The following is a 23,402-nucleotide window of genomic DNA, read 5'->3' as shown; positions in this document are numbered from 1 at the left end:
CTCTCCCGTCAGGTAGCTAGCGAGATCGGATCTCGTGCCGGCCCTAAGGGACTAGAGTTTTTTATTTGATGAGGAGCAGCGCCACTGATGAGGTGACACCACTTCATCTGATGAGGTGACACCACTTCATCCAAGTGTTGGCAAGCATCTGGCTTGACCCAGGAAAACACTCTCCCGTCAGGTAGCTAGCGAGATCGGATCTCATGCCGGCCCTAAGGGACTAGAGTTTTTTATTTGATGAGGAGCAGCGCCACTGATGAGGTGACACCACTTCATCTGATGAGGTGACACCACTTCATCTAAGTGTTGGCAAGCATCTGGCTTGACCTAGGAAAACACTCTCCCGTCAGGTAGCTAGCGAGATCGGATCTCGTGCCGGCCCTAAGGGACTAGAGTTTTTTATTTGATGAGGAGCAGCGCCACTGATGAGGTGACACCACTTCATCTGATGAGGTGACACCACTTCATCCAAGTGTTGGCCGAGGACTGGCCTCGGGCCGAGGACTCTTTTTTTTTTTTTTTTTTTTGAGCGCGAGATTGGCCGAGGACTGACTTCGGCCAAATTGAAGACCATCAGCGAATTACATGTTTTTTTCGTTGCACGGACTTTTCCTCTAGCTCACTGTTTCTTGCTTCCTCGCCCAGGTCGCACCTCCTCTTCTTGGTGTTGGAAGCTGAAGGCTCAGGATCTTCTTCCTTTCGCCACACATTGTCGGGTAGGCTTTGTTGCTGCTGGTACTGTCCCGGACACTCAACAAACGCTGGTGCTGAGTGAAAATGCATCATTCCCATTTCCTCAGCGTGACTTAGAATCACGCTAACCGGGTGAGTAAGCGGTGTTAAGTGCCGCGGTGGGGCGAGACGAGAATGCTCATCTCTTCCCTTCGTTGAGGGTGGTTGGTTTGGTCGTGGTGTCTGGCTGGGCGGACCTGCTTTATCAGGTCGCTCACTCTTTCGTCCTTCCTCCTCATCCTTCTTTCTCCTGTCAGCCTCTTCTGCGTCTGCGTACCGGTTGGCCGTTCTCATGAGTTCTTCATAAGAGCGTGGGTGGTGGGTGTTCAGTTGTTTGTGGAAATCGCCTGACCTCAGCGCCTGGATGAAGATGAGAATCGCTGCCTTCGAATCGAAGTCGTATACGTTGTTGACTTCTTTTTTCCATTTGCTTAGGAAGTCTCGCAGGCTTTCCCCCTTATCCTGCTTTACCCCACCGAGATGTGAGAATGGTTTCTTATGTTGTATACTTCCTGAGAAATAAGACAATAAACTTTTGGATAGCTCTGCAAAAGTTTGAATTGATCCGTCTGGGATTGTGTTAAACCAATCTTGAGCAGTCCCGTCCAGAGTGGACAAGAATGCTCTGCACATTATGGCATCGCTTGCCCCGATCATGACCATGGCTGCCTTGTATCTTGTCATATGGGTACGTGGATCTGAAGTGCCAGTGTAGGCCTTGATGGCGGGTAGTTGAAAGTCTTTTGGAAGAGGAACTTCCATTATGTCAGGAGAGAATGGAGCGGCCATTCTTACCTCCGGTTCTGGTGAGTGTTCTCTTGCTTCTACTTTTTTTTTCAAATCATCTATCTGCCTTTGGAGTCTTTCCACCAGGCCTTCCTGTGGTGTTTTGTGTCTAGTGGAGTGACGCGGAGCCAATCCACCAGATTCGCCCATCCTTTCCCCGGATGGTCGTTTGGTTACTGTCTTTCCTGCTTGGGCTTGGGGACCTCTATTGGAGGATCCTTGCACCCCCTGAGTTCTGTTTTGCCTCGGAGATTGCACTTCTTCCTCCAGAGGGGGTGGTGGCGGTAAGATCTGGCCTTGCATTTCTGCGACTAGTTGGGCCATCGTCGCCGCCGCCTGTTGGATGACCTGCGCTGCTGCCTGAAGGTCCACCACCTGGGCGGGAGCAGCAGTTGCTGGGAGGGGAGTACGGCCACCACTATGGTTGTCGTTGAGTTGGGTACGGAGGTCACCTTCTCTGCGGTTGTTGTTGTTGAGTTGGCTGCGAAGGTCACCTCCATGGTTACTACGAAGATCACCGGAGGGGTGGGCGTGACCCTTGTTCATCTGACTAGGTGTGTGCGAGCTGCTGGATCCAGATACCATTGATAGTGATGAGATGAACTGAGTGGTTTTTTGATTTTGTGATTTTAGCCTGAGATCTGATCTCGGCTCTCAACGAGAGCACCAATGATGGTAATAATGCGTTACCGGTATATTATTTGAGTATTATTGAGGGTAATAATGCGTTACCGGTATATTATTTGAGTATTATTGAGTGTTATCAAGCGTTACCGGTATATTATTTGAGTATTATTGAGTGTTATCAAGTATTTGAATACAATATTGAGTGTAGTGTTTGAGTGCAGTGCTCATTTGAATACAATATTGAGTGTAGTGTTTGAGTGCAGTGCTCAGTGTACAATAGTGTTCTGTCTCGTAAGAAATGTAAGAAGTGTCAGAAGCCCCCCACACTATGTGGTTGTGAGCCTCTTTATTCCTTTCAGTTCAGTGACCGTTGGACATCAATACCCGAGGTGTTGAATGCTGAGGAGCTGAACGTCTGTCATCAATGCTGAGGAGCTGAACGTTGGCCATCAATGCTGAGGAGTTGGACCGTTGCGCATTGATGCTGAGGAGTGAGGTGTCTTGGGTAGTTTGACGGTTCCGGGTCGGGTACCCAATTACACTGTCAGGGATAAATTGTATTAGTGTGATTATAAAGAGATTTTTAAATGAGATTAGGTGAGAGGATCCTCACATACATTATGTGAAAGAAAGAAATATGTTAACTTATTAAATTAGTTTAGAGAAATACCTAATGTGTCACGATATAATTTGTGTAAGTTGTTAGATCGGAGTAGGGCTACAAATGAGCCGAGCGGCTCGCAAGTCGCTCGGTCAAAGCTCGACTTGAGCTCAGTCAAAGTTGAGTTCGAGCCGAGCTCGAGCGGCTCATTTAATAATCGAATCGATTTCGAGCTCTAATGCCTTAGGCTCGTGACTCGAAGAGCCGCTCACGAGCCAGGTATAAAATACTAACAATTTAAAATTAAAATTGTAACCATAACCCTAGTAATATTTTCCCCAAAGAGGCAAAGAAGCGCAGCAGCACTCCCATCCGCCTTCCGCCCTCTGCCTTCCCGCAATCGACCACGGACCACCGAAGCGGCACCGCCTCCCCTCCGTCTTCGCCCTCTGCCATCCGCCTTCCGCCTTCCCTCTGCTTCCCGCAATCGACGATCGACGGACCGAAGCAGCACCGCCGAAGCCTCCGTCTTCGCCCTCTGCCATCTGCCTTCCGACTTCCCTCTGCTTCCCGCAATCGACGACCGACGAACCGAAGCAGCACCGCCGCGGGACCGAAGCAGCACCACCTCCCCCTCCGCCTTCGCCCACCGGTTGCGCCCGAAGCAGAACCGCGACCCTCGCCGGTAATTTCTTTTTGCCTTCCTTCTACTTTTCCTACTATTTTATATGATGTGAACTTGTGAAGATGATTTGAAGCTAGCTAGTCTTCTGTAGAGCATTTGCTTTTTATTGTTTGTGTCTGTATAGCTATGTTTAATGTTCATTGTATAGTCAAGTAAGAACCAACAATGTTTTATGTTCTATGTTTGCATCTGTTCATTAAATTGATACCAACAATATTTCTTGTAAATCAATGTTCATTTCTGGATCATATCATACTTAGCTAATCTAATTGCTGTCCTTTATAGTTGGGTTTCAACAAAACTGTATGAAACTTCGGTTAAATATCCTACAGTGCTCTCTTTTATTAATCTTGTTAAATAGAAGAGAATCATCAAGTATGTTTAACAATATGATGCCAATAAAAGTGTACATTGATATATCTTGTACTGGAATTGTGTTCCTTCCAGTTCACTGGAATTGTGAACTGGATTCCAGAACTGGAATTTGATTTGTTATTGTTCGAAATCAAATTGTTATTGTTATTTTGGTGTTTGAACTTGGATTTGGTTTAAACATACTACCAATGTTTATGTTAGTATTAGACTTTGGATTTGGGATATTAGTTGTATGTTTGAACTTATTATTTGGCAGTATGTTCAAAAATTTAGGAAATGTCCACATTCAGGGAAAACCGAACCGAAATAAAACCGAATCGAAACCGAATGCTAATGTTAAACCGAATGGTTTAATTTTTTCAAAACCGAAACCGAAACCGAAAAAAACCGAACCGAAATGCCCACCCCTAATCTAAATGGCGATGCCAAGAGATTTTCAAAAAAATTTAAAAGTAGGGTGGGTGTACAGTACGAAGGCTTTTCCCTCCCTCCAATCCACTGTTTGCACTCACTCTCACCTCTCGCTTCTGATCTGATTCAAGTCTTCGAAACCCTAACTCAGTGACATAAGTACGCTCCATTGGTTATTTGGTGTTAAGCACATTATTTTCATCAGTTCACCATTTCAAATTTCGCTCTTGAATGCAGAGTTAGGGTTTTCTTTTTTCATGTACCGCTACTATTCAGTATCTTTTTTCTTTTTTTTTTTTTCTTTTTTTTTTAATTTTATTTTTTTAAATCTTTGATTGAAGATTTGAAGGGCTTAGCGATTTTTGTGGATTTCTTCGAAATGGAGGCAATTTATGCAAAGCTCTATAACAGGTACACTAAGCTCAAGGTTGGTGTTTTTTTTTTTTTTTTTTTTTTTTTTTTTTTTTTTTTTTNTTTTTTTTTTTTTTTTTTTTTTTTTTTTTTTTTTTTTTTTTTTTTTTTTTTTTTTTTTTTTTTTTTTTTTTTTTTTTTTTTTTTTTCTGCTCTTCGGATTTGAACTTCTCATATCTGGTTTGTGTCTGTATCATTTTTTTATTAATATTATTTGTTTTTTTTGGGTGGTAGAAAGAAAAAGATTCCGAGATGGAGAAGCTGAATCGTGAACAAGAAGAGAAGTTTTTGAATTATGTAGCCGGTACATTAAACAATATGTGTGCACCCATTGTTTTGTGAATTTTCAGATTTTGTGTTATTTTCTCAAAATAGTATGACATTCTCTTCTTTTGGCTGTAAGATGCTAGTTATTTTTGAATGAATTGGTTATCTGATGAGTAATGGTGTTAATGTTATGTTGAAAACTTGCATGGTACTCATGTTTTGATGAGTTATAACACAGTTTCAGTGAATGCTTTGACTTAAGGTGAAGGTTGACTGGTAGTTTGGTTCTTTGTTGGTTCAGCTGCGGAGGAAATGATAGAGTACTTGAGAAGTGAAAAGGACAAACTTTCTAAGCAAGTCAATGAGTTGAAAAGTGAATTGGCCTCAATAAGGTAACTGTTCCTGAGTATGATTTGCCTTTTACCCCTTATCGGTAACAATGAAAAGTGTGAAACATACATTATCTTGGTGCAGATCCACCAAAGATGAACAACTAATTCACTACCAAAATCTTTTGATGGAAGAGAACCTTAAGAGTAAGGATAAGCTTTGCCTATAAACCCTTTCCGCATTCATTAAACTATCTAACCAATATTTATATTCTTATAAACACATTTTCATATTTGCGTATGGTTTGGAAATATTTTGGATCCTCAAACCCATTGCAGATAAAGAACTATCAGTGGAAATTGAGAGATTACAAAGCCTTGAACAACAGAGACAAGTTAATAACTTATCTCAAGATTATGAAGGTGAAAATGGACAAACAAATGATCCTGGGGGCGTTTCACCTCATGCATTTAAGTCCCCAACTATAAAGAAGACTAGGAAGCGTAGTAGGCAATCCCTCCTTGTCAATGAAAATCCAGTTGATGCATCTGATGCAGAGGAAAACTTGGATGACCTCATGAAGGAACCTACAAATGGGTTATGTAAGATGATTGAGGTTAGTGCTATTCTTGCAAAAATTTGTGGAATAGAGTATTTTTATGCACCATTTTCACTGCTATGACCATAACAAAAAAAAATTTCAGGCTCCATGCTGTAGAAGAATCATGGATGCTTCAGGTATATCCTAATACTGAATTAAATCTTTGTGTTCAAGCATGATCTTGCGTCTGTCTAACTTTTTTTATGGAATGCTTTAGGTAATGAGGTAACTGATGCAGAACATCTAATCTGCATGTTTCAAGACCTGGCTGGGTGCATAGTTGGAATGAAACTATCACCATTTATGGAAAATGAGGAATATCTTATCTCCGCTCTTCATGAGTCAAGTGGTAATAATCTTTACCTTTTCTGCATTAATGTTCTGCTCCTATGACTCATTATCATATCTTTCATACCTTTTTTTAGATCCAAGTCTCCAACTTGTTACTAGTTACTACTGAGGAATGTCGTACTTAGGGGTAAACGGTTATTTGACAAACAGACACCTACCTGCCCCTAAAAAGCCTTTAAAAACTTCATTACGCCTTGCTTCTATACAAGTGTTATGCTTTTTAGTTTGAGTAGTGTTAAATAACATGCTTTAGGATGATCCATTGATGCATATCTTTTGGTCCCTGTTTGAATGATTTTACTCTTTACCTTAAGTACTACATGTTGTATTAGATTTGATATATACTCTCTAGTCTCTAATGATGCTTGGCAAAGTTGCCTAGAAGATGAGATAAACTGAAGATAATGACTGAGTTTCATTATTTGTGGATGTGATGTGTTCTCCCTGAATTGTTGGCCCTGTTTGGTAAAATAGCTTACCAGCCAATTTTGGCTTATTTGACTACTATTAGCTGTTTGATTTGGTTAAACAGTCAATATGAGTTACTCAACTTTTTGTATGACTTCATTAATAAGCTTTTTGTAAAAGCTTATTGCTCCAAAACACTAAAATTCAATAAGCTGCTCAAAACAATTTTTTCCAATAAACTTCTTGAGAACATAAACACTATTAGCTATAAGCTATTTGTCAAACATCCTTGTTATCTTTTTTGCCAATTTTCCATCTAGTCATGCCCTATTGTTTAAATCCTTCTTTAAGGAAATAATGAGTTGAGAGGTGTGGTGGGTGGCAAATGGCCACCATATGCTGACATGCTGTTGTGGCAGAAACAAGTAGCATAAAAGATAGAACATCAAGAGATGAAGAGATGAGACATAATTGCCGGATTAGAATGATTGCAAAAGCTTATGTACTCATAGACAATGAGTTTAGTTCCGTCATTATACAGCATGGGTTTATTAATTATGATTTTCCTAGCATTTAATTTTCCAACACTTGCAATAATTCACTTTATCATTTCTTNATATTTTGGATCCTCAAACCCATTGCAGATAAAGAACTATCAGTGGAAATTGAGAGATTACAAAGCCTTGAACAACAGAGACAAGTTAATAACTTATCTCAAGATTATGAAGGTGAAAATGGACAAACAAATGATCCTGGGGGCGTTTCACCTCATGCATTTAAGTCCCCAACTATAAAGAAGACTAGGAAGCGTAGTAGGCAATCCCTCCTTGTCAATGAAAATCCAGTTGATGCATCTGATGCAGAGGAAAACTTGGATGACCTCATGAAGGAACCTACAAATGGGTTATGTAAGATGATTGAGGTTAGTGCTATTCTTGCAAAAATTTGTGGAATAGAGTATTTTTATGCACCATTTTCACTGCTATGACCATAACAAAAAAAAATTTCAGGCTCCATGCTGTAGAAGAATCATGGATGCTTCAGGTATATCCTAATACTGAATTAAATCTTTGTGTTCAAGCATGATCTTGCGTCTGTCTAACTTTTTTTATGGAATGCTTTAGGTAATGAGGTAACTGATGCAGAACATCTAATCTGCATGTTTCAAGACCTGGCTGGGTGCATAGTTGGAATGAAACTATCACCATTTATGGAAAATGAGGAATATCTTATCTCCGCTCTTCATGAGTCAAGTGGTAATAATCTTTACCTTTTCTGCATTAATGTTCTGCTCCTATGACTCATTATCATATCTTTCATACCTTTTTTTAGATCCAAGTCTCCAACTTGTTACTAGTTACTACTGAGGAATGTCGTACTTAGGGGTAAACGGTTATTTGACAAACAGACACCTACCTGCCCCTAAAAAGCCTTTAAAAACTTCATTACGCCTTGCTTCTATACAAGTGTTATGCTTTTTAGTTTGAGTAGTGTTAAATAACATGCTTTAGGATGATCCATTGATGCATATCTTTTGGTCCCTGTTTGAATGATTTTACTCTTTACCTTAAGTACTACATGTTGTATTAGATTTGATATATACTCTCTAGTCTCTAATGATGCTTGGCAAAGTTGCCTAGAAGATGAGATAAACTGAAGATAATGACTGAGTTTCATTATTTGTGGATGTGATGTGTTCTCCCTGAATTGTTGGCCCTGTTTGGTAAAATAGCTTACCAGCCAATTTTGGCTTATTTGACTACTATTAGCTGTTTGATTTGGTTAAACAGTCAATATGAGTTACTCAACTTTTTGTATGACTTCATTAATAAGCTTTTTGTAAAAGCTTATTGCTCCAAAACACTAAAATTCAATAAGCTGCTCAAAACAATTTTTTCCAATAAACTTCTTGAGAACATAAACACTATTAGCTATAAGCTATTTGTCAAACATCCTTGTTATCTTTTTTGCCAATTTTCCATCTAGTCATGCCCTATTGTTTAAATCCTTCTTTAAGGAAATAATGAGTTGAGAGGTGTGGTGGGTGGCAAATGGCCACCATATGCTGACATGCTGTTGTGGCAGAAACAAGTAGCATAAAAGATAGAACATCAAGAGATGAAGAGATGAGACATAATTGCCGGATTAGAATGATTGCAAAAGCTTATGTACTCATAGACAATGAGTTTAGTTCCGTCATTATACAGCATGGGTTTATTAATTATGATTTTCCTAGCATTTAATTTTCCAACACTTGCAATAATTCACTTTATCATTTCTTCTAGACACCATTAAGCTATAGATGGATACTGCTGATATCATTTTTAATTCCAAATATATCCTGCCTTTTTCACAGGTTATTCTTTTACTTTAACATGGATAAACAACTCAAGTGGAAAACCAGAACTGTTGTACCGAGTTTCGTCATTGGGAACTTTTGAGAGAATAGCACCAGAATGGATGAGAGATGTCTTAATGTTCAGCACAAGTATGTGCCCAGTCTTCTTTGAAAGGCTGTCTCGTGTTATTAAAGCTTAATTGCTGACAAAACTCCCACCCACCCTACCCCATCTCACCATTAGATGACTTCTTCCTTAGATATGTATCATGTCTCTTGTACTATATGTAAATACTTTTGATAGTCTTGACGGCCAACATGTATGTTTGCAAATTAGATACTTTGTACGGGTGATATCTTAGTTAGTACCAGACCATAGATTCTGACGTTTGCTAGGTCAATGAAAAATCAATTATGATAACTCTCATGTGCATATTGAGCCTAATATTGATATTAGAGGACCTGGCTGGCTTTGCAATATTTTATTTTTGTTGATTAGTTATTCTCTTTGAATGAAACCCCACATCAATGAATATACATTTATTTTTGAGTGTCCGTATGAAGGATGCACTGGGAGCATTGAGTGTCCTTTTTGTCGGTGGCTGGTCTTAACCCTTTCTTTTTGAGGAGAGAATTGTATCAGAATATGGGATTTCGTTTGGTATGCCCAATTATGGTTCATGTCTCACCATGACCCACATTTACAATTTTTATTTTTATTTTTCTTTTCTTGAAAATATAATTATGTTTATTTTTGTTTAGATATTAAATTTTGTCGAGGCAAATGGAAAAATAGTATTCTATTGCTGTCCACAACTCGAAGGGAAGCAAAGCAAAAGCTAATAGAGATTGCATCGATAGCTCACGAAATAGGAAACAATGATATATGAGATAATTCTCAACACTTCAAAACTGCATAATTTGCAAAGTAAAACATACAAGTCGTATCTTCTTTCTACGGCCTATAGCTAAAACATGTGCCAAATCTAGAGAACCTATAGCAAATAAACTAGTCCATACATTACAGAGAATCACTATCATTTCAACCTTCAATCATCAATAAAGATTAATGAGCCATCAAATCTAGAACTTTGCAATGAATCTCTATTAATTTGTATTGCTTCTTAACCTACATCAAGCTCATAACAACTTTGAGGGAAAAATAAAAGTTCAAAAGCGTATATACCTCTTCTAAACACAAAGAGAAGATTTTGATGGGGCTAGGAAAGAAAAAAATACAAATTTGAATTCGCAAATGTAGAATTTAGAATTGGACAATTACCAAAACATACCTAGAGGCACCATCAAAGAACTGTAACACCTATTGAAAAATAATTAGAGCTTGTATTCACCAACATGCATCCACTTAGTAGAAGACCACTTGTTTCCTCTTATAACAGGGCAACCACCTAGAATAAATAGAACCAAAATGGTTTAAACAATGAAGAAATCTACAAGGCAATCTCATAAAGTGAAGGTCTCTATAAAAGAACAAAAATGCAGACGATTTAGTGCTTGTTTGGCCGGCTGGACGTTATGATTATTTGATAAATAAATAAATAAATAAAACACACATACACACACACAGGCTTTTTCAACTATGAAGCTTCTTCAAAACTAGCTTTTGCCTTTTATAATTTTATTTGGCTTTAAAAGCCTTTTTCCATTTTAGTGTTTGGTCCAACTTCTGTTTTTTGGAGTAGATAGCCAAACAAGCACTTAGAATTCACTAATAATAGAGTTCATGTGATGTGTATGTATTAATAAATGTTGTCAGGTATCTTAGTGTTGGTTAATAACAGGAATCGTAGTAAATTATAGTAATTGTACAGACACACCAGTGATATCTACTTGTCATCAACCACAGAATACTTGAAAGTAAGCTGCCATCTCAACAGTTAACACAAAGTAGATCATAACCAAAATGTCGATCTTTCTTGATTCCACTTTCTCATTTGGTGGATTTTATACCAACAACTCAACAAGGATGGGTTTTTGATGACTTGTAATGAAAGATAAAATAATAAATAAAAAAAAAAAGAAAAAAAAATGGAGCACATTTACCATGCAAACTTGATGGGTCCAAGGTTGCATCAGGCCTCATGCTCCAAAAAAGTAACGCATCACCCATTTTTGGTTTCACAGAAAGGCCCCTTTTCGCACATTCTGACATATCATTCCACCCAGGCCTAGAGCTAAAATTGCCTTTCGCCGAAGGAAAAACTGTCTCACCCCCTTCTTCAACATCTGAACTGCACGAGTCCCAAAATATAAAAGGAGTTGCAAACCCTTTTTGCAATACATATAAAGGAATCTACTATCAATACATCAAGTTCCATTGTTCACTTCAATAAATGTTTGTAAGTGCATCTAATAAAACAATAAAGGATGCATGAGACATACAGATACATGAGTAGAGTAGCTAGACGTTGTCCCCCATTCTTCGTGTTGAATTCATCAAGAAAATAATCAAAATGAGGCTCATATTTTTGTCCAACTTCATAGTGGAGAACTTGTAGACCTTCTCCATGCTCTGAGTCAATTTACCAAAGTTAGGGAACTTGGAAAAATGAATTAATTAAATCAGTGAAAGGATGCATAGAGGTAAGAAGAATCACACTAATTAAGAGTAAGAGATCCCAACCAACCAAATATAAACTGACAATAAGTCTTTGTAAATGATATGATTGCAATTCTAGATTATAAATACAGCTATATCTGTAAATTTAGCACCACTTGGCATTTGGTATTCTATGTCTGCATTTTCATGTAACAGTAAAAGTAAAGGATCAAAACATATAATGTGGAACATGGTAAATGATTGTAAGAGAATCTATATTTTCATACCTACAGGAATAAATGTGTAGTCTGCTATCCTTTTCTCAATGTTCTTAATAACTTTATCATGTCCCCTCCTTAAAAACATTCCTGAGCTTGTGCGAACCCTGAAATGAAAAACAATTAAATCCCAAGTTCAATATCAGGCAGAAGGGGTGGAAATCATGAACGGGAATTGAGGTATTAGCAGTTCAGACCTGCTGTCTTTACTTTTACCAGTTTTGCTATCTACAACAGTAGACTTTGCCATGTGAGGTTTGGCTAAATTTATCAAGTATTCACATTCTTCCTTGGACTGTTAAAACATGGAGGACATGCAAAATTAATCATCTCTTACACTGTGTTTTCAGTAAGGACATGAAATAATGGCAAACATGAATCCAGGCAGAACGAAACTATCAAGATCAGATAAGCATATTACAAGTGTCCATGGAAAACCAATTGCTGAACAAAATCCTAGAAAGTAATTTATTACTGTACAAATAATAATAATAATAAATCAATTAAAAAAATATAAAGATAAAATCGAAATATATAAATAAAATCCCACCTTTCATTAACAGAAACAATAATACCATAGAAATACCAAAAACTCAAATATCCATAGTCACAGTATGCAATGGTGAAACCTCTCAGAAAGATAACTATAAAGAACAAGGTGCCAACAGTCAAATTAAATTCAAAAGTATCAAGGAACCATAAAAATACAAAGAAAAATAATAGTACATAAAATAAAGGAAAATGAACATCGTGCTAACCAAGAAATTGTGATAAACAAAAGCCCTAGGCTCCCAAGAAAGAATCTCAGTCCATTGTTCTCCCCTTTTCCCGAAACCATCATCCTCCATTCTGCATCAAAACCCGTCTTCTATTAGATATCATCAACGGCTACGTACTTCAATTCATAAAGTACATGTATGTATATATATGAAACGATCCATACACATCTAAAGGCATGCGCTTGAATCTGATACGACTCCGGATAGAAGAGGGTTCATCGTCAGATCCAATAGGGAGATTGAGTATTCCTAGAGCGAGGAGCATCAGAAGCACAAGTGTCAGCATTAGAAGCATGGAGAGCACCAAAGACACAGTCGAGGTTCTTCTCCCTTGGTGCCTACTCCCCCTTGGCTTCGCCATTGTTAAACAGCTCGGCCTTGTCTACAATTTTACAGGAATCCTAACACTAGATTTATCGATCAATCAGTGAATTTGCACATCACACCCGATTTGTCGCCGGAGGTTTTACAGTTGATTCTAAAAAAAAATAAAAATAAATAAATAAAAATCGTTGACCCAGACGGGCTTTGCCTTTGCGTGTGTGTGTATATATTTGGCCGTTCGTGTTAAAACTTAAAAAGAAGTGTTTGTCTCGTGCTCGCTGCTCGTAGTAAAATGTAAAATGACGTGACAGATAACATATTATCACAATTTTACATCGATTTAAACGTTAGCAAATCCTCCATAAAGTTCTAGTTTGACTGCCCATAGGAACAATCTTTTAATAATTTCTTTCCCACCATATTTGTATATTATGCATTACAAGAATACATAACATTCTTGATTTTATTACTTTGTGGTAGAAATAAATTACTACAAATAATTATTATAAAGATTTAAATGCTCTATTAAAATATTAATGATAATGATTCAAAACAGCTAATACAATTCGCTAATTATCAAATACTTTTCTTTTTCTTTTTGTTTTTTTGCAAAATAAATAATAATAACAATAAGACCAAGGAGTAAACTGATGAATTTATTTATTAGGCATGTTTTAATTTCATCATCTCATAATAATAGTCAAAGCAGTTGAATTTGGCCGCAGTTTGAGACCATTGAATATACAATACATAGTTTTAAAGCTGGTATAAGTAGCAGGTGGCGGAAATATGCATCCTACCAAAAATACGTGTATTATATATTAGTATAATTTGCATACCCTGTTAAACACTGGCTGGCTAAACCACAAAGACAACATGATTTTTATGCCCAGTCAGACGTACAGTATTATCTTCCTTTGACTAAACCCTCACCCTCTTCTTGACAAAGTCAATCCCCTCCTGATTCAGACCGACCGTTTCTTTAAACGCACACGCATTCTTCTTGTATTCATCTGATCTCCAAACAACTATCAGATAGAAAACGCAAACATCTGTATGTATATTTATAGTGACTTAGATCGAAGATAGATATCGATCTTAAGCAATGGAAAAGCCAGTGAAGCCATCAAAGGCAAAGATGATTTTGAAGTTCCTGCCAAAATCGGCTGCCATCTCGTTCCAAAGCTTGCCATTCAGCCCGGGCAGAGATAAAAGACCGGCGGATATTAAAACCCATTGCTCCGGTCCGATAATATCCATTATTCCGGCCGAGGCTCGAAGAAAATCAGGTATGGATACCCAAGAACCAAGCTCGCCCAAAGTTTCATGCATTGGTCAAATCAAGCACAAGAAGAAACAGAAGATGCAGCACCAAAAAAGAAGCGGCGAGAAGCAGCAGCTGCCTACTAAGAAAGACTATGCCAGGTCTCTTACAACGTCCTTTCAGGAGAGATCGTCTTCGTCGGCGGCTATTGGGAAAATATTTCATGGGAGAAGATCTGATGCTTCGGCGGCCGACAGCTCTAGGCTCCGCGACTGCGAGGACGCGCCAAGTCTGGGTAAGATGAAGCGCTTTGCAAGCGGTCGAGAAACACTGTCGGATTTCAATTGGACTACGGCATCCACGGCGACGGCGCAGGTCGTGCCTCACGCCCGGAAATGTTGTTTAGATGATGATGATGATGAGGAAGATGAATATGAAGAGATTATTATTCCTTTCTCCGCTCCAATGTTTGGTGGACATGGATCAACAACGTTGCCTTTGGAACCAAGGAAGGAAATTAATCTGTGGAAAAGGAGGACCATGGCTCAACCTAAGCCTCTTCAATTAAACGCCATGACTAGATCAAAATGAAACACATTGAGTAATAATCTCCAGAGAAGTAGTAATTTCTTATACTCCGTAATTAAATTTGTATTTTTCTTTATTCATTTAATTTGTTCACTTCTCGGTAAACCAATTAGTTTGTGCAGGAACCTTTTCTTAGAAATTACTCCGTATATTATTGTTGGATGTATGTATATATTGTTGGCGTACATAATTTTATCTATATATATATATATATATATATATATATATATATAGAAAATTAATCAAATGCGGCTTTGCTAGCCTAGCGTGCGTCATTGGATTATGCTGATCTGACGGTGGAGGTTATATATTAGAATTCAGGAAGTTTAATTTGCGTAACTTAAGTGGGGCTTTATGGTAATTGTAAGTGGGAAGGTAATGTTAGAGTACAGAATGCACTAACAAACGTATTATTAAAACACACCATTCAACGTACTAAAATACACCAGTTCTTAGATTAAAACACACCTCTTAACAACCACACACCAAATGCAACTACTCTCGTAAAATTCGCCACCATGTGTATTAAAACACACCATTCTACGTTATAAAATGCACCACTGGACAAATTAAAACACATCATTCCCCACCATACCGAAATACACCACTCAATTCAAATGCACCAACAAAATTAAAACACACCATTCAACGTACGAAAATACACCAGTTCTCAAATTAAAACACACCATTTAACCACCACACACCAAATGCAACTACTCTCGTAAATTCACCACCATGTGTATTAAAACACACCATTCTACGTTAGAAAATGCACCACTGGACAAATTAAAACACACCATTCCCCACCATACAGAAATACACCACTCAAATTCAAATGCACCAACAAAATTAAAACACACCATTACACGTTATAAAATGCACCAGTTTTCAGATTAAAACACACCACTTAACCACCACACACCAAATACACATATTATTGCGAATTTCACCAATATTATCTCAAATATGAACCAAATTAATGTTGATAATGCACAGACTATTGCGAATTACTCCATTCTCGTTCCTCTGTTGGAGTCGACCTATGCGTTTTATTCGGAACGGAGCGCTCGTTACTGGTGATGGAGTCCCTTCTACGCTCGTCAGGTGTTTGTTGCTCAGTGCTCGTCAACTTCAAGTCTTATCTCCGTCGTCGTTTGATCTGGTTTTGAAATTGTAGTGAATTGTCAACATTATCCTTCTTGTTCGCGTAGCTAAAGATGAAACGCCTGTATTGTTTGGATTAATATGAAGCCTTAGATCATGGGATCTAATGATGTAGATCAGGCCACACAGCCGCACGGGGAAGACAAGCCGCATCTGATGGGGCCTCTATATATATATATATATATATATATATATATATATATGACATGACTCCAATGAAAATAAGTTTTGTAAGAGGTGTGTAACAAATGATAGCAACCAAGAATAAGGCTAATAGATAGGGGCTACCCCATTAATAAATATATAGTCTCTATAAACAATTGTGAATGATTACATAATCAAGTATAAGCCAAAATATATTGTGAATTGCGGAGTTCTCATTATCAAATTTTTAGGTGAACTCATTATCATTTTGTTAATTAAAAATGTATTCAGATTATTTTATGAAAATGTTTACGTGTTTTTATGCATTACGTTATTCATCTAGTTTGCCTTACATTTGAATGTATTACGTTATTCATCTAGTTTGCCTTACATTTGAATGTTGAAGTTTCCAAAATCCAACTACTACTACTACATGTGAGATATAGTAAAAATTGAGAGTATAAAATGAGAGTCTACCAAGTATTTTTCATTATCCTAAGTCCCAACTATGTTATTACACTAGCTTATGTTGAAAAAACAAAAAAAAAAAAGAGTAAATCTTCGCCACTAATATATATTCCTTCGAAAACTATATACCAGCTCCATAATATGTCAATCTAAGTTAGAAATTAACGTATTGATTGGATAAGACTAAAATATTTTAAGGATATGACTGAAATATCTTAACATGATAAAAATCAATCGATAAGTTCAAAATTGATAAACTCGATGATCCGAACAGGCTAATCCGAAATTTGGTGAGTTATCCCGATAGTTCAAGCCACTTAAAGCTATTTTTTGTTAAAAAATAATGCAGAACAAATATACACTGAATTTATATATAAGCTCATATTTAAAATTTTTAAATAAAATGGTAATAAACGTATTAATAAATTTATTTCAAAATAAAATATCTTTTATGAAAATAAGTAATGACAAATAAAAAATTTACTATAAATATTATATTAATGTAAGAATGTAAGTATATTAATTATTTGTAGTTGAAATATGGAAATGAATGATTAGATTAACTAATTAAATAATGTATAAGTTTATTTTTTTTAGGAAATAATGTATAAGTTTATATTTATTCGTATAAAGGTGTTGATTTGTTAAATTTGAAAGTTTAGAATGTGTATTAGAAAATATCAAAAGTTTTAATTGAGTCTTACAATCAAAATTTTACTGCCTATTTTGTTGGATATACTTGAATTGCAATTACAATCTAATTCGTTGAATCCCTCAATTACGCTATTTGGTTAGATGAGATTACAATTCCCTCCATTTGAGGAATTGAAATTCATAGGGCTTCTATTATGAATTCCAATTCAGTCTTTTCCTTCTTTGGGCTCGGGTCGATAGTCGTCGTGGTAGTAATGTTCCGGAGCCCGGCTGCCGACCCGAGGCGCCGATCGGGAAAGACATATCATAAAGGGACGTTAAACGTAATTCTAGAAGAGCGTTACCACAAAAAAAAAATAAAAAAAATCCGAGTCTGCCCTATGAATTGGGCAATTGTTAAAGAAAAACAATATGAAATTATAGCATTACCTTTGATGATTATTATTATTACTATTACCAAGTGTTTTTGTTTTTTTTCAATTTCTATAAATTCTATTCTTGTATACCAAATAATGTAATTTGAAATTTTACTTTATTTCCACTTTATTCTTTTCGTGCCGAGTTACAATTCATCAAAATCATAATTCATTCTTTCAAACTAAACGCCCTATTAAGATTAGAGAAAAAATTGAACAAAAAAAAACGCTTGAATCAATAAATCAAACAGCTCGAGTACAGTTCAAAATTGAACGAGTTAACTTTATTGACATCACTACTATAATCTTTGGTATCCGTGGGTGATTTATAAGGTTGCATTAATTGGTATGACTTTATCGTTTCACAATAAAAGTTACTCCCTCCGTCCCATTTTGATTGTCTAATTCGTTTAACGAGGCTTAACTGAAGTTATTTTTAATTCAATTTTTCATAATATTAAGTTTAGCTTTAATATATAAAAATTTATATATTTAGAAACTGCATTAAAAGTACTATTAAATACAAAAAATTAAATTTAAAAATAATAAAAAATTACTTAAGAAAATAAGTAATAAAGAAAGAGTTAATTTGACCAAAAATAGGACAGGTAAAATTGGAAAGAGGGAATAACTTGTTTAAATTGATGTCAGGACATGGAGGCACAGTTGAGCCTTTCAAAAATTTGAGTGGTTAAGATTGCTTAGAGGAATTATCTTATATTTCGATTGGGTTATGTAACGCTTATGCTCATGGTCGGGCTTCTAAGAATCATGTAAATTTCTTGGTCATTATTCATCCTTATCGCCTTCCCAGCGGTACACACTTTTAATATTCTATTTATCTTCTCCTTAGTTCTGATTATAATATATGAGTTTTCTTTTTAAATGATAGGGATAAGGATCAAATACACCCTCCAACTATATACCAAAGTTCAATTAGATCCTTGAATTAAAAAAATCTAATTAAACCCTTAAACTTATTAAATTTGTGCAATTAATATATTTAACAGGTTACCTTTAAAGGTAACCTGCCAACTTTACTTACATGGCAGTTTATGTGAAATTTTATTTAATTTAAAAAAAAAATTAAAACAAACTATTTAAAAAAAAAAACTTTTCCGTGCACGCTTCTTTCGGATTTCTCCGTCAAGCTCAACCAAGCTGCTGCCATGGACGATTGCCATGGCAGCTTGGGATCTTCAACCAAATTTTTGAGTTCATTGTATTTCAAATGCCCAGTGATAGCGTTAATGTAAACGGGGTCTACGATTACGCTACGAATACGTGTGCTACGGGTGGTGAAGGATGTCGCTCGGTGGGTCACCGGTCGACGACTGAACGGTTCGAAGCTATATCGCTCTACGAGTGACGAACAGTCATAAAAAGTAAGCAAGAGAAAGATGATGATCAAATCGCAAGTGTATTAGTCTAGTACTGATGAGTTCTCCCCCCCCCCCAAATGAGGGGTGTGATCCCCCTATTTATACTAAGCAGGTCACGTGAGTACTCAACGGATGACATGCGGATGGTCTGACGTGTCATGTCGGCATTGGTCACCTTGAACAGTCGCTCTGCAGGATCTCCGTGACGTGCTCGAGGTGGCAGAGCAATTACTCACAAAATGCCATCACTTGTCGCCTCGAGCATTGCAAACGATTAGAATCTTCGGGGAGCTCAAATGATTCCTATAATTCGGAATCTCCTAGCTCCTTAGTAGGCTGCCCGTAGGGTGGCAATAAGTCGCCCGTAGGATGATAATAGGCCGACCGAGTGGTTGTTGACGGAGTGTAGAGTGGTTGATGCGGACCGACCGAGTGGTTGTCGACGGAGTGTAGAGTGGTGGATGCGGACCGACCGAGTGGTTGTCGACGGAGTGTAGAGTGGTCGATGCGGACCGACCGAGTGGATGTCGACGGAATGTAGAGTGGTCGATGCGGACCGACCGAGTGGTTGTCAAGTAGGGTGGCAAAGTGCGCGCGTAGTCCAATTGCGTATTTACCCATCACGAGTCCCCCACTTCTTGAATCCGCGAGAATTGTCGGGTTTGAGAAGTGAAAATGTTTTCTCGCCATCTTCTTCGGTCGGCTACATCATGGACAATCTTCTCTCATGTCGGTCTACAATTTCCTTCTCCATGCAACATGCCATCTTTGGGTTTCCATAAGCTAGAGCAATCCATATTTTTTTTTAAGCCCATTACTTCACTAAGGCCCATCATTTTTCAAGGCCCATTGTTTTCTCTATAAATACCCTTCTCCCTTCTCATTTTTTTCACTTCAAGCCCCCTTGCACATCTTCAAGCACACCAACTACCAACTTGAGCTACTCTAACCAAGTAAGTTTTTTTTTTTTTTTTTTTTTTTTTTTTTTTTTTTTTTTAAACTTGGTTCCCAAAGATAAAAAACATACTACTTGTTGATATTGACGGTTTACCGTTGTTGTTGATTTGCTCGCATCCTTACTTGTGTAGCATGTCGCAAGATGATAGCCAAAACGTTTTTGCCCATGATTATGATGATTTGATTGAGGATGAATTTTGTGTGTCCGAGGGTGGGTCACCGAATCGTTCTGACGATGCTCAACAAGTGAGGGCTCGTCCTGTCGCCCCCACACAATCTGTCCCTTCACAAATTCTTTTGAAGAAAAGGAAAATCCAAACGGACGACTCCACTTCGAGCAAGGTGAAAGAAACCTCGACGAGCAAAAGTATCACGCCAAGTGGTGATTATGTCGAGTTGGATCCCAAAGGAGCTTTTGCCACTCCGGTTGAAATATCTCCCAAGGAGGAGGAGCAACTTGCAGATTTGATTGGAGAAGGGATCCGTTACGAGGTTGACCGACGCCTGACTAACATCGTTTCTTGTCATTACAAGAAATGGATAGGTGTCCATCTGGATTCGCTGAAAGCTGGTATGCGTATCCCCCTTGATCCTTTCCTTGTTGATTTTGTGAATTATTATGGCATAGTTCCAAGCCAAGTGGCGCCAAATGGTCATCGTATACTTGCGTGCTTCCCTCAAATTTGTGCACGTCATCAAGTTCCTTGCACGATCGATTTGTTCAACTTCCTCCATCTTGTAAAGACTATGGGGAAGAATTGCCACCCCAGCTTCGTGATCATTCAATGTCGCGGGTTGTTTGGAAAAGTTTCTGGTCTGCCTGATAACAACCGTAAGTGGAGGGGGAAGTTTCTTCGAGTGTTTTTGAAAGACGGGGTGCCTTTCAAAAATGAGTGGTCTCGTCGAATGCGCAAGTGCGTGCTACCACCTGAGACTTTAGAGATCAAGGATGCAGTCGAGAAGATTTCATCGGAGTGCTATTCTTGGGATAATTATCACTCTCCAGAGGCATTGGCTGCAGCCCATCTACCCCCTCCGATGTATGGGGTTCAACGTCAGGTTGTCCCAGATGGTGAGTTGGACGTGTGACATTATGCAATCTGCTTTGTTATTGCCTTTGATTCCTCACTTGTTTTGTTACTTATCTTGCAGGTCATCTAGCAATGGACCTTGACCCTGACCTTGAGGAATTTGTAGGTGCTGGGGGGAAGTCGTCATTCGGTATTGATCAGTCTCAATCATCGAAGATCACTCTGAAAAGGAAGTCCGCACCATCTGACCACCACGAGACCGACCAGTTACCCATTGGACCCCCTCCGTCTAGTTCTTCTATCGCTCCAGTTCCTTCTACGTCATTGGGCAAGCGTCCTCTAGGTGAGGTTGAGGTTGAAACTAAGGTTCATGGTAGTACACTCGCAACCAATCGTGAGATGCCTCGACTTGCGGAAGAGGGACCCCCTCACGTACGTGCACTTGTTCGTGGGACGGCTGATCTACCAAAAATGTTCAACCTACTGTCCGAGCTAGGCCCCCCACCTGCGAGTGTCGTCAGTGATACCAATGAAGAGGTCGCCGCAAAGATGGCCCAACACTTATCCTACGTACGTATTTCTCCTCTGATTGTCAATCGTTCTGGCTCTCTACATCCTCTTTTTTTTTTTTTTTATTTGTGCGTGATCGTGTGGCAGGTTGCAAACACAAGCACCGAGCTATTCATGCGGTGTCAACTATATGCCATGAAGCGGGAAGAAGAGTCACAAGCATTTAAAGCCACGATGAGGGATTTGGAAAACCAACTTGAGTCTTATCGCGCGCGGGTGGCCCAGTTGGAGGAATCTTTAAAGCAATATCCGAAATCCGATCAGTTTCGCAGGGACGCCATTGCTCATTTCGCCTCTCATCCGACCGAAATACCTGGTCTGCTCTCTACTCTGTGCCCATCTGAGGAAGCTGCTCTACCTCTATTCCACATGTTTCGGGATGATCCAGTGATATCAAAGATGCTCCGTAGGGTGGCTGGCTGGGGATACCACAAGGGAAAAAAGGGGATGCAACAAAACTTGTATCGCACACTGGAGGCTGCCCTTCCGGACGACTGGGAAGAGGTCCGTGTTGTGCTACCCGCCGATCTGACACCTCCTGGTCCAGAACCATTCAGCAAGCCTTCAACAAGTTCGATTGATCCTTCTGCAACATCCTCATGCAATTAAGATCCTTGACCGCTTTGCTCTCCTTTAATTGTTCTTTAGGTTTTCCTTCGTGTGCTCGGGAGGCTGACCCCGTTCTTGTGTCAGTCAGACTATCGTACTCTTTCAAGTATTTCCTCTTTTTTATGACTTGATGTTTTCGTGCATCACTTTGACCCATGAAGCAATATTCACTCCACACATAATGGAAAACCCACCCTACACCGGATTAAACCGTAGAGGAGTCTAATGAACATGGCGAAGAGTTTTTTTTTTTTTTTTTTTTTTTTTTTTTTTTTTTTTTGTCAAGACGGTGCATAGACACACTCAACCGGGTAACTTCGTGCAGGTCGAACAAAACCCCAAACGAAAGATTCGTGCAGGTTGAACACAACCCCAAACGAAGATTCGTGCAGGTCGAACAAACCTCAAACGAAGGTTCGTGCAGGTCGAACGCAACCCCAAACGAAGACTCGTGCAGGTTGAACGCAACCCCAAACGAAAACTCGTGCAGGTTGAACGTAACCCCAAACGAAGACTCGTGCAGGTCGAACAAAACCCAAACGAAGACTCGTGCAGGTTGAATGCAACCCCAAACGAAGACTCGTGCAGGTCGAACGCAAACCCCAAACGAGCATGCCGGAGAGTTTTTTTTTTTTTTTTTTTTTTTTTTTTTTTTGCACCATTACTCTTCAATGAAAAATTCCCAAAAACACTTCAACTTAATTATTCTAGATGCAAGTTACATTCGAGCAACCAACCTACTTATGAAATTTAATAAGGTGCTCAGAGTTCCACACTCGGTCGACTAATCGACCGGAAAGAGTTTCTAACTTATAGGTACCTGGCTGAACCATTGCGGAAACCTTGTAGGGCCCTTCCCATTTCTTGGCAAATTTTCCGCGATCGGTCGGTCTGCTGGCTTCCCTCCGTCGTAGGACCAGATCTCCTACTTGGAAATATCGTGGGTTCACTCGACCGTCATGCGCTACTTTGGCACTCTTCTGATATTCTATTAACCTCCGAGCTGCCATGTCCCTTTTTTCGTCTATGAAATTGAGTTCCGTACCTTGCATCTCATCATTCTCTTCCGGATCGTAATTTTTCTCCCGAGTGGTAGGGAGCCATGCTTCGATTGGGACTCTTGCCTCGAATCCATACGTCAGGGAGAAAGGTGTCTCATTCGTTGCCCGACGCGGGGTGGTCCGGTACGTCCAAAGAACATACGAAACCTCTTCAACCCAGCCTCGACCCGCAGTTTGCAATTTCTTTTTCAATCCATCCAAGATCGTCCGGTTGGTGTTCTCCACTTGAC

The 23,402-nt window shown here is 38.7% G+C and overlaps 5 protein-coding genes across 6 annotated transcripts; 4 read left to right on the top strand and 1 right to left on the bottom strand.

Moving 5' to 3' along the window:
* The first annotated feature begins 3,080 nt into the window (after positions 1-3,080).
* Positions 3,081-9,403, top strand: LOC116024639. Of its 2 annotated transcripts, none has more exons than XM_031265582.1 (9): positions 3,081-3,431; positions 4,559-4,628; positions 4,863-4,932; positions 5,197-5,287; positions 5,370-5,431; positions 5,564-5,841; positions 5,930-5,963; positions 6,044-6,175; positions 8,942-9,403. In XM_031265582.1, the coding sequence occupies exons 3-9, from the start codon at positions 4,881-4,883 to the stop codon at positions 9,121-9,123; spliced, it is 831 nt and encodes a 276-aa protein (XP_031121442.1). In that variant the 5' UTR covers positions 3,081-3,431; positions 4,559-4,628; positions 4,863-4,880; the 3' UTR covers positions 9,124-9,403. The 2 variants fall into 2 exon arrangements, with proteins under 2 accessions (XP_031121442.1, XP_031121441.1); XM_031265581.1 differs by having other exon boundaries at positions 4,559-4,644.
* A 407-nt stretch (positions 9,404-9,810) lies between these two features.
* On the bottom strand, positions 9,811-13,070 carry LOC116024590 (probable prolyl 4-hydroxylase 3). The gene is made up of 7 exons (XM_031265514.1): positions 12,705-13,070; positions 12,520-12,610; positions 11,959-12,056; positions 11,771-11,868; positions 11,327-11,456; positions 10,988-11,175; positions 9,811-10,332 (listed from the first exon to the last, which is right to left on the bottom strand). Exons 1-7 carry the CDS (start codon positions 12,899-12,901, stop codon positions 10,259-10,261), a joined length of 876 nt encoding a protein of 291 aa, XP_031121374.1. The 5' UTR covers positions 12,902-13,070; the 3' UTR covers positions 9,811-10,258.
* Positions 13,071-13,767: 697 nt separating this feature from the next.
* On the top strand, positions 13,768-14,901 carry LOC116025853 (uncharacterized protein At1g76070). The gene has a single exon (XM_031267221.1). It carries the CDS (start codon positions 13,970-13,972, stop codon positions 14,717-14,719), a length of 750 nt encoding a protein of 249 aa, XP_031123081.1. The 5' UTR covers positions 13,768-13,969; the 3' UTR covers positions 14,720-14,901.
* A 4,526-nt stretch (positions 14,902-19,427) lies between these two features.
* LOC116025357 lies at positions 19,428-20,990 on the top strand. The gene is made up of 2 exons (XM_031266567.1): positions 19,428-19,897; positions 20,033-20,990. Exon 2 carries the CDS (start codon positions 20,034-20,036, stop codon positions 20,988-20,990), a length of 957 nt encoding a protein of 318 aa, XP_031122427.1. The 5' UTR covers positions 19,428-19,897; position 20,033.
* Positions 20,991-21,313: 323 nt separating this feature from the next.
* LOC116025016 lies at positions 21,314-22,237 on the top strand. Its single transcript, XM_031266072.1, has 2 exons — positions 21,314-21,502; positions 21,590-22,237. Exons 1-2 carry the CDS (start codon positions 21,332-21,334, stop codon positions 22,109-22,111), a joined length of 693 nt encoding a protein of 230 aa, XP_031121932.1. The 5' UTR covers positions 21,314-21,331; the 3' UTR covers positions 22,112-22,237.
* Positions 22,238-23,402: the final 1,165 nt, after the last annotated feature.

Source organism: Ipomoea triloba, chromosome 7, assembly GCF_003576645.1.
Source record: "Ipomoea triloba cultivar NCNSP0323 chromosome 7, ASM357664v1".
Taxonomy (NCBI): domain Eukaryota; kingdom Viridiplantae; phylum Streptophyta; class Magnoliopsida; order Solanales; family Convolvulaceae; genus Ipomoea; species Ipomoea triloba.
Note: the sequence above shows the minus strand (reverse complement) of the source record. Positions and strands in the feature narration are given on the sequence as shown.